The sequence below is a fragment of the Tympanuchus pallidicinctus genome, unplaced genomic scaffold (genome assembly GCF_026119805.1).
Source record: "Tympanuchus pallidicinctus isolate F22 unplaced genomic scaffold, pur_lepc_1.0 scaffold26, whole genome shotgun sequence".
Classification (NCBI taxonomy): domain Eukaryota; kingdom Metazoa; phylum Chordata; class Aves; order Galliformes; family Phasianidae; genus Tympanuchus; species Tympanuchus pallidicinctus.
The window spans coordinates 4,309,550-4,320,711 of record NW_026294743.1 but is presented as its reverse complement, the minus strand read 5'-3'; the positions used below and the strand labels follow the sequence as shown (position 1 = coordinate 4,320,711).

At 38.6% G+C, this 11,162-nt stretch overlaps 1 protein-coding gene across 5 annotated transcripts in view; it reads right to left on the bottom strand.

Moving 5' to 3' along the window:
- Positions 1 to 2,466: 2,466 nt before the first annotated feature.
- The window catches only part of MGAT4D (MGAT4 family member D), a 40,292-nt gene continuing 31,596 nt past the window's right edge, over positions 2,467 to 11,162 (bottom strand). For all 5 annotated transcript variants that reach the window (XM_052690068.1, XM_052690067.1, XM_052690066.1 and 2 more), the window contains 8 exons: positions 10,951 to 11,062; positions 9,947 to 10,077; positions 7,023 to 7,130; positions 6,003 to 6,196; positions 5,108 to 5,186; positions 4,908 to 4,986; positions 3,748 to 3,860; positions 2,467 to 3,266 (listed from right to left, as the gene is read on the bottom strand). In XM_052690068.1, coding sequence (XP_052546028.1) covers positions 3,240 to 3,266; positions 3,748 to 3,860; positions 4,908 to 4,986; positions 5,108 to 5,186; positions 6,003 to 6,196; positions 7,023 to 7,130; positions 9,947 to 10,077; positions 10,951 to 11,062 — 843 coding nt within the window. In that variant the 3' untranslated portion in view covers positions 2,467 to 3,239. The remainder of the gene's footprint in view (positions 3,267 to 3,747; positions 3,861 to 4,907; positions 4,987 to 5,107; positions 5,187 to 6,002; positions 6,197 to 7,022; positions 7,131 to 9,946; positions 10,078 to 10,950; positions 11,063 to 11,162) is intronic.

Genomic DNA, 11,162 nt, shown 5'->3' with positions numbered 1-11,162 from the left:
TTCAAGCCTGTTGAGGTCCCTCTGAATGGCATTCCTTCCTTTCTGTGTGTCAACCACACCACACACCTTCCATCATTTACCAGTCTGTACACAAGGCCTCTTTTTCCCCCACAAATTGAATCAACTTGCTCAAATGAACAAAACCAATTCCTGTAAGTAGAGACTGCCAAGAAATCCAACCCCATTTCAGCAGCAGCAAAGCTGTTGTATGAATTCCATTCAGCCCTCACCCGGCTCTGCAGAACCAGAGGTGTGGGGTTGCTGCCCCCACTGATGTTCTGGCTTGGCTCAGCTTGAACTCATGAATTCTGGCAGCAGTACTGGCTAAGCCAATTTAAATCATGAGGTACAGCAGGAATATCTTCAAATGTGCAGCATGTGGCACAGGCAAAAGCAATGCCTTGTGATATATACTAACTCAGCAAAATCTTTCACTGTTTTGCTGGTTGAGCTGGATGTTGGCCTTTGATGCACAATGCTTGCTTTACTATGGTTTATGCCTACCACATATTAATTTGCTAAGTAGCCTAAATCCCTCAGAACTGTTGGGAGTTAACATGAGAGCATGCACAATGAACCATAAATGTAAATGCTTGTATTTATTTTTGTGACATTCTGCCTTCCAGGGTTGCTGTAAACTAATGCAGAAGCTTCAAACTTCATTTGATTCTATTTGTATTTTATAGAATCAAAACTTAAGAGTGTTGTGGATTGTTTCAACTACAAGCTCCAAAAATGAATGTAAACATCACAGCTTAAACACAGTGTATTTATACGGTATTTATCACACAGAATCATGGAATCATAGAATGGCCTGGGTTGAAAAGGACTGCAATGATCTTCTGATTTCAACCCCCGTCCACGTGTAGGGTCTCCAACCAGCAGACCAGGCTGCCCAGGGCCACATCCAGCCTGGCCTTGAATGCCTCCAGGGATGGGGCATCCACAGCCTCCTTGGGCAACCTGTTCCAGTGTGTCAGCACCCTCTGTGTGGTGCACATAGAAAAGCCACGTACTTTCTTCTCTTATTAAGGAGTAGCTAATGTTCCAAAGGCTCTGTTAAACCTTAATTCAAATCCTTCTTTACTGTACTTTTCAAAAATGGCACCATACTCCTACACAAGCTTCAGTCTTTTGACACCTCTAGCTAAAAAAAATACCCAAGGAATATTCTTGTGCAATCCATCATGAAAAAAAAGATGAAAACTGTCCTTACAGCTTGAAGTACACATACATCCTTTTGGAAGCATCTGGAGATTGCAAGAGTTCTGCTTATTGCAGGATTATCCTACTGGTTGTTGTAAGGCATCTGTGAATGGTTCATCTGGAATAAGTAATATTTATGTAAAAAACAGTGAAGTTGAAGGAGGGGAACCTTAGTTTGTGTAACAGATCAGAGAGCCAACAAATGTGTGGCTTAGAGTAATAGAAAATGTTAATTTTGAGGAGAATTGTACTTCTGTTACACTCCATTGCCTTAAACTTACTGGTGCTATAACATGCACTACTTACTTATCAGTTAGTTACGTTATCCAACATTAGGTTGGATGTCATGGGGGGAAGCTCTTTACTATCAGACTGGTGAGGTGCTGGAACAGCTGCCCAGAGAGGCTGTGGATGCCCCGTCCCTGGAGGTGTTCAAGGCCAGGTCGGATGGAGCCCTGGGCAGCCTGGTCTGGTATTAAATGGGGAGGTGGGTGGCCCTGCGTGTGGCAGGGGGTTGGAGATTCATGATCCTTGAGGTCCCTTCCAACCTTGGGCATTCTGTGATTCAGTCCTTCACTGAAAATTCAGAGTCCTTCTCCTGAGGTTCCTTTCATCATACAGTTGAGCCACGGTTCCACAGACATTGCAAGAAATCTCTTGCTCCTTAAAGCACAGGAAAGCATAGGACTCAGCAAAATTTTACTAAACAGCGCGTATGTAAGAATTCATTATTTACTTTTCATTTTTACATTTTTTACATTTTTCCATTTTAACATACTTTTTACATTTACAAGGCTCATTTACATTAAAGTAATGGGAAGCGTGTTCTGTGATTGCAGTGGCTGTAGTTTGACCACTGCTCTCACCAAACCCTTTTGAGTGTCAATGTTTTTGGCTAATAAAGTTTCCCTCTGTGTACCTTTAAGTACTTGAAATTACTGCATTAATTCTTAAACTGCACTAAATTTTTAACCTAGTGAAGGCTGCAATACCTGGTCCATGAAATACACAGGTACATGTGTGGAGCCAAATACGTGTATGTGTACTTTCAAGAATATTGTAAGTTAACAAACTATTTTCAGAGCTTCAGGTGCTAAAAAAGTGATAAATGAAGTCTGCACATCACAGACAGACGTTCAAGGTGTCGTTTCCCAAAAACACCTCAAGTGAGACTACTGCAGTTTGCCATTTATTTTCAAGTTTGTGCTGAGTTTTGGCTCGTGACCAGCACAGAAGTATCAGGACATAGTGATTATCAAATGGCAGGATACAAAATTTTATTTAAATAGATATTCTTCCTACAAAAATATAGTTACACGTGTTACACCAATTATTTCCTGTAGTTAATTCAATGCACAATTCACAGAAAAGTTGTACAAGCTTCTGTACAATACCTCTTTGATTTTCAAGTTATTCAAATGGTAGCTAATAAGCTATTTCCATTTAAAAATCATAAAATTAAACATACTTTTTGCTACATTAAGGCTAAAACGTGGTAAATTTGAGACCCACTTTCATATAGGTAAGTTAATCCTTTCTCTGGTGAAGTGTTGTACTTGCACGAAATACTGACAGTTTTTCCTTCAGTTCTAGTTTCCCTTCAAAACTGACCAGTATTCTTAATGCACTTGCAAACCACGTCCTTAATATTCCCCCCAAATGTTCATAAATTTAGTTCTAGTGAACTAGAAATACACTGTCCTGTTTTGTCCCTGAGGTTGCCTGTAATGCCTGCAATGTCAACTGCTTACGGTGATATGTAATGCTGTCCAACTGAGACAGTTTTTGTACAGAACAGCTTAACAGCACTTTATGGAAGTTTCTAACATAATGAGGTTTTGCATAGCTTTTAATATTTCTAACATAAGGATTTAATAATTTTTACAAGTTTTTAACAATGATCTCCACGCTTCCAATACACAGTATTGGGTCTGGATTTTTATGTATCCTCTCAGGTTTTTTTTTGCTGCTAGATTAGTCTTCAAAACAAGCCTGTGACAAGTAACGTGTCAACAGTATACTTTTTCCAGTTCTCAGTTTTCAGACATCTTGATAAGTACCTGAAAAAAACAACAAAAATCCAAAAGCCATAGACCATATTTTCTGAAGTGTACTTTTTCTTACTTCCAAGTATGACTATAGCAACTGCCAGTGATTGCATTCCACTGATAGGTTCAGACACATTCAGATATTTGGTTGAAACTTGCAGGAAAAACAACAACAAACAAACCACGTGGTCATTTGAAAATATTTGCATACAGTAATTATTAATATCCAAAATGGTGGAATCCTCCCCGTGTCCTCTGGTTTGTCATCACCCAAATTCTAGTGGCTGTATTACAGCACTGCAAATAATGGTCAATTATTCCATTTCAGCACTTTTTCTATGAAATAAATTCTCATCCACTTAATAATTAATACGGTTCTCCACTTTTTTCACAGAGAATCCAACTCCAAATTAGATAAAAACTAGTGACTATCAACTCCATGCCGTAAGAGAAATTGAAATCAACCTACTAAAGCTTTTATTAACAGACATACCTCACTCAGTATTGCCCATACAGGGGAATCAGAATGGACTACTAAACGAATAGCCAGTATTTCTCCTACTGATGGATCGATATTGCCTTCTGCAATTCCATTTTCAAAAGCCCCTAAATGAAAAATAAAGCATAATTACAAGTCCCTGTTAGATTAAAATGCACTTTTAAGTGAACTTATGTGAAAGTTCTACATTAAGAAATAACTCTAGAACGTGAGGGGAAAATGTTTGGAAAAGGTCAAACTATAGCCACTGAAAGGCAATGCTTATAAATAACAAGAGCTTTCCTGAGGAGTTGTTCTAGAAAGAGATACAAGGAATCACGTATCAATTCTGATACACTCCTTCATCAGCTCTACACTTTGTAACCTTGTCAAACTGGCAAATGAAACTGACAAATGAAAAACACTCGTTCCATGTGTGATATTCACATCCTGTGAACTGCACGTAGAACTGTAAATTGACAGCATTTGGTTTTGGATCTTTCATTAGATTGAAACAACCAAGAGGAGGTGAAGGTAAGATACAGATGAAAGCAAACAAGAAGCGATGATGAACTGAAAATGGTTCATTAGGAAAAAACAGCAATTATGCGACAGAACAGGCAGAAGAAAAGTGGAAGGAAAGCATGTCTCCCAGTGGACCATTTTTATTCACATAATGGCATTTTAGTTCAGGTAACAGTAGGCAACAAGCCTTGGCAGATACCTGGTGAATCTGCAGTTCAGTCAAGCACTGCTCTGAAGGGGAACTTTGTGTGCCAAAATGCAATGTGTTATGCTTCATCATAATCAATATGAACTCCTTTTTCTTTAGCTAAGGCTGCAAAATCCAAACCAGAAACACTTATCCAATAAAAACCTTGCAGAGGCTGCGTTGTTCTCCTTGTTGACGATTGCTATAGAGCCCTTCCGACATCAGTCGTTCTGTGATTAGATGCCTTTCCTTTTGGCACTGCAGCTACAGCCCTTCATTAATCAAAACAAAATAGGTGCAACATCTCATACTACAACACACAATAGCACAAAGGCTTCCTATCCCTTACGAGTTTCTACACTGCAAAGTTGCATTCCTTACAGAGCTAAGGAAATTCTCAAGTGCAAATCATTTTATATGGAAGAAAAAATGCCTGTTTTTAAAGCAACAATGAACTATTTACCTATCTTTAAATATCCATCTTTGGTTGCAGTGTAGTTAAATTTACTTCTGTTGCCAACCAGTACTTTCCTTACAGCTTCCTGTAAGAAACAGAAGAATAAAACCTCAGCAGCACTTTCTAGAACACGATCCTACAGGCCAAATATCATCCGTAAAATGAAATCATGTCTTATATATTGCAGTTGGAAGTAAGAGACTTACATCAGCTGGCAACACTTCCACAGTAGTGTCATATAGTATATCACCAGGGTAATCCATATTTCCACTTCTAAAAAGGTATCTGATTAAAAAAAAAAAAAAGGCGTATTATTTGGAGTAACTTTAAACGTTAGAGAAGTTCTAGAGAAGTAATATTTTCCTTCTCTGAAGGAACCTCTAAAATACCTTCAATTAGTTGTAGGCTAGAGAGAGCAGAAATAGGCATTGAAACTTTCTCATGTGTCGCCAAACTATACTAGGATATTTTCATTTTAAACAAAACAAGCATTAAAACCATTTTTCTCTGGGAAAGAGGGAATACAAGCATTCCCTATTTTCAGTGCTCAAAGTCTGAATGGATTCATTTTTCCACATTTAAATAGCTAAGGAAGGTCTGTCCTTGAATTCGTTCCTATCATCCTAAGGCCTAGGTAAGTTGGGGCTTCTGGAATACAGAGACACGAAACATCTCAGAACTGCATATGCTAAATGCCAAGAGAACCCCCCTCTTCATCGACACGGATCAGTTCAGCTGCTCTAAATAATCCACAACACTTGTTAAGGAGCAAAAGCACCGCCAAAGCCTAAAACAAGGATCTGCATATTGGGGTGGGAGGATCTCTCTGAATGAGAAAAAAACATTTAAGGTGAAACTTGGTTATTCATAGAGACGTCTTAAGTTACATGTCTGGCTGTGACCAAAGTGTTTTTATAGGCAGAACAGATGTATTCAGTACAGCCAACGAAACAAATCCTGGATTTCATATCCTCAAGTTTTAAATCCTCAGTGATCAGGCTATGCTTTATGCAAACAGTTGAACTCTGGTGATTTTGAACAGACTCAGTACCCAAACTGTATATATGCAGTCTGTCATAATCCATACCACGTAATACTCACTTTTCTACTTTTAGTGGCTTCAAAAAGGTGAAGCTGATATAGTCCCCAGCCATTGGAGATGAAGCCCAAAAATAGCCTTTTCCTTCATAAACATCTTCCAAGGTATATTGCTGGTATATTCTTAGACTTGTAGCCAGTTTTGCAGGTGGATTATTATGTGCTTTATGTAGCACACTTCTGCCAAAGTCTTTATCCTGTTGGATATAAGAAATGTAATTTCACCCCTAAAAGTATGATGAAAACAGTGCTCCAAGTTCTTGAATTACCACGGGTTGCTATTCCAGAAAACACTTACTTTAAAAATATACCATCTTTTTTGTGATAGAAAAAGAACATTCATTTCAGTGTTATCACTGTGATTCAATGTTATTTTGTAAACGGATCAGTAAAAGAAACTTCTTGAGCGTAGGCTATTTTGTGGTTATCTACTATGCCTTCTACCAGAACATTCAATAACAGAGGCTACCTAAACATTTAGTCTGATCTAACACTGATCTTGTGAGCAGTCTAAATGGCACCAACAGAATGGCACCCACAATCTGGTGCTTCACTGCTCATCCTTATCAAATACCTGGCAGATATACTTGTTTGTGCTCCAAACTCTCCATACAAATCTACTGCAATCAATAGAATCATGCCTTTATCCTACCAGTATACTTCTCTTATCAATAATCCTTTGTATTAGTAATGTTGACTATTAAGCCAAAACAGACCACCATAACCATTTATGTTTGTACAGCACATGAAAACTTGTGCTGCGAAGAGGGTTCCTACACATCAGGCTGCTCTGACTGATGCAGGTATTTAGACTAGAGACGAAGACTGTTTGTGCACAAGCAGTATGCCCCATCTGCAATTCACATGCCAGAACAATATTCTCCCCCAGAACTGTAAGCTAGCATTTCTAGGATATGGAGGTGCCACCTAACGCTGAAGATGCGATGCTCGATACCAAACTGAGAAACAAACCAAAACATAAGCATATAACTTGCAACTAGGGCAATCATTTCTTATGCTTACTTTCAAATTTTGTATCTTCCCAGACAGTGATGAATGAAGCCCCATATGCTGGAAGAGAGATGGCTTAGCACGGATACGTAACTTTGCCTTTTCCTTTTCACAGTGTGCCTGGAAAAAAAAAAATAAAAGAGGGTGACATTTCATTTAAATAAAGGAGATGCTAGCTAACTTCCATAGGGCAATTTCATTACGTAGTTCAGTGTATGGGTTCAGGTCTTTTTTAACCTACATATACATGAGTAATCCTTAGATTACTAGACATTTTATCTCAAATACACTTTCCAGACATAAGCTCATCGTAATTCCACTTGTGGAGCAATGTATATTTGCAGGCTCAACCACTATTAATTCAGGGATTTGTGCCCTGTATATCATCAATCACACCTCAAGAGTAAAATACACCTCAGATAGAAAGCTGGTGGATTTTTGTAACTGCTTCTGGCAAATTTTCTTTCAACTCCTGGCCTTGCCATATGATTCTGCTTTGACCAAAACCAATCCTCTTGAGATAGACTCCGCTTACATTTCTGTTTGGCTCTTTCTGCTATGTATAAGAATATTACAATGTAATATACTGTACTAAACTCTATGTCACGTATCTATCGTTTACCCTAGAACTACATAAAGCCCCTAGATACTGTATTTGTATCCTTGTTTTCCAGTGTAGACACACTTTGTGACATGACATATACCAGGGAATGAAATAACCATAACTGGTACCAGTTTCTGGGCTTCCTGCTTTTCGACTGACAGCTCATCATTTCTTTAAATGAAATTGCTGCACTCTATTCTCAAAGCATCATGGTTAGATACAATGAAACATACATCTTACAATAATTAATAAAGCATGATAAAAAGGAACAGTGCAAAGAGTTGGAATTAGTGTCCCCAAGACTCTCAGTTCTGCCTCAAAATAATTGTATGAGTTCAGAAAATCATTTAACCACTCTATATCACAGACTTTACATATTTAGATGTGAGAGGATAATGTGTTTACCTCTTCAACAAAGTGCTTTCAATTCTATAAAAGAAGACACGTAGCATAAATTACATCAATGCTAGACATTATAATCCTCACTCAACTGGCTTAAACAATAAAACACACAGGGGATTTCTGGTTCTTAAAGAAGTACTAATTAAAAGTAAAAAGTAAAAAAAAAACCCAACACCTGGAAGGCTCTTAACAGAACCAAGTATTTAATGTGTGCCCACAGCAGACGTTCAGTAAGACAGTGTAAGAACACAGTACATGCTGACCCTCCCACGAGGAACAGTGTGATCGATCAAGTAGCAACCATTCTCAGCTACTCCAGAGTGGGAAAGTGTGAGGATTTCTGTCATCTTGCCTTTTCTTCATCTACAGGAAACTCCAGCTTTCAAATCACTTTCAGATCAATTGTATTTATACAGGAGGAACAGCAGCTGGGATCCCTCTCATTCTCCCAGCCTCCATTTTCTGTATGCACGTGAACAGTCCTAGCTCGTTTCTAGCTTCGTTTCGTCACTGGTCATTGCTTTGCAGGGGCAGCACAAGACTAGCTTGATTCAACATTTTTATTTTTATTTTTTTGCCATGCACAGCAACTGAAATTGAAATCGCCATAACGAAGGTCACTAGAAATTCTGTGTCAGCTTCTCTGCTTTGGTTTGGCCAGGACAGGCTCACACTGCCTGCCTTTCAGGAACATCGCATTGTTTCACATATCATTTATGCATAGTATAAGGGAGAAGAGTCGTTTCAGAAATGAAAGCAAAATGTTTAATTAGTAGGAGTTGAGGACGGTACACGTGAGACACATATGGAATGGGTGGCATTAACATAACAATGTCTTTTTTCACTCTTATCAGAGTTTAAGCAAGAGCCTAAATTAGAGGTACTTAAGGATCTAGACCGACTCTAGAGTAGGATTTCAAAGCTTAATCCTATCTGCACAAACTGGGAATAGAGACTCCTCAGAGGCATTGCTGAAGTGTGAAATCAGGTACCTTCTGCTGTACCCAAGTTACCTCTGCTATACAGTAAAACTGAAAGCCTGTTGTTCAGCTCTCCTTAGGCTCCTGTTCTGCACAACTCCCATCTGACTCTTCTTCCTTATCAATACAAAAATAACATGTGTGCAAACACGTCATGTGGGGACTGACTACACTAATCAAACCAATCTTGAACCTTAAAAATATAATGGAGAACTTCCAGTCATTTCTACGTGGCATAGTATTGTTGTACAGGAGAAGTGTGAGTAGTGACCAGCACCAAAGGCCAGTCAAAGAATGCAGAAGGACATAATACTTAACATCTCATCAAATTCACCTGTCATGCTTTAAGTGCTATCCTTTGCAATTCAACCAACACAACTGTTTCTTTCATTTTCAGTGAACAGTATCATTTCATCCTTCCAATCTACGCATTTCCCTCTGTTTTGTCTTGTTTTCAGGCAAAGAATCAAGTTTTTTCCCAGGCAATTAAAAATTTCAAGTAAAACACTTATGCTCTGATGCTGGAGAGAAAGGAAATTTTATGCAAAATTCAGAACTGCATTTTTAAGATTGTATGCTGCCCTGACTTGTGAAAACATCAGAAGTAATGTCATTGGAAAGTTATGAGAAATGACAGTCATGTATTCAATGTCACGTATCCAAAACCGTCTTTGATGTTGCAGGGTTGTTTAAGTGAGCAGCTGCAGCAGATAGGAGTTTGCACTGGCTGTATTCTGACCTGACAGATGTCAAACAACTCTGACATGAAAATCTGAATTTCTATAAGTCATCCTCTTCCTCTGCCCTAGTGGGCTCCAGCACAGTGCCATACTATGCAGACCCGTATCGGCTCTTGTACTGAGAGGTTTTCATGCTGCTTCTAGAAGCTAAATAGTGTCGTGACAGAGACTGAGCATTACTTCTGTTCATAAATGCATAGACATACTTACTGCATCCTTTTCTGGATTGCACACTTTGACCCAGAGCAGGTGGTCCAGAAGCCAGTCTATGGGCTTATCTTTATAGAACATCAGAAAAAATTCTACTATAAACGGCAAGTCTTCTGATTTAAACAATTTTCCTGAAAGCAAGACAAGTTGGATATTTCAGTATTTTTATTGCTGCACAGTAAGCATTCAGCAGCTTTATGTTCTGGAGTACCCATGGCCTTAAACACACAGACGCAATCCTGATGTTTAATGGGACTTTTACATAGGCTTCTGCTTTGGAACTTAACTCCATCCCATGCATGAAGACATTCTCACACAGTCAACCAGGTGAGTAGACAAGCATGCACTTATATCCTGGTCCCAACATAAATCTGCCAGTCGTTTCTATCCGTGTTTCAGATGAAAAAGTCTGAGCAACCTCTCAAATCGTTAGGCATACGATTTCAATGGCAATTATACACTGACTATATTTAGGTTAAGACCTAAATAAAAGCCTTTAAAACTCTATCAATATTCATTTAGTATCCTTGCTGCTTTTATTAGCAGATTTTATTAGATTTCCTTGTTTGACCTAACACAGGTGTTATCACAAGTAAATTATGTTGTAACCTACGAAAATAAAATGTAAAAGGGAACTTACTATTATAAAAACAGAAAAACAAAAAAGAAAAAAAACTTTACCACAATATGGGCTGCATGTTCTGCTCCACAAAGGAAAGAAAATAGATGTTTCACTGACTGCAAATTCCGTTTGTGAAAAGAAGGCTGCAGGAGCACACAGTGCCCTGATACAGAACAAACTGCTTCTTAACTGAACCCAACAACTAGACTTTGTGCTGTATTATAAAGACAGAGGCAATGAGCACGGAAAGTAAAAGGCTTCCAGTGGAAGCTTTCCTGAGAGACAGTTAAGTTCTGATATACAAGTCCTGCCATATAAGAAATGTAATTCTGAATGAGATCTGCTTGAACAAACTGACAACTGCAGAAGCCTTAATACTTACCAATAAATCCAAGCTGGGAGAACTCAAGAACCACCCACTCTTGGGACTGTTCAGCAGCAAAGTTTTCTATGCTTTGAATGTAATCAGGTTTGGCTACAATATCATCCTCCAGCTGGGAAGAAACAAAAAGAACAAAGCCAATTGATGGTTTTATTGCTTGCAGAGGAGGTGGTGGAGTTGCCCCTTGTGAGTGATAATCACACGATGTCTGG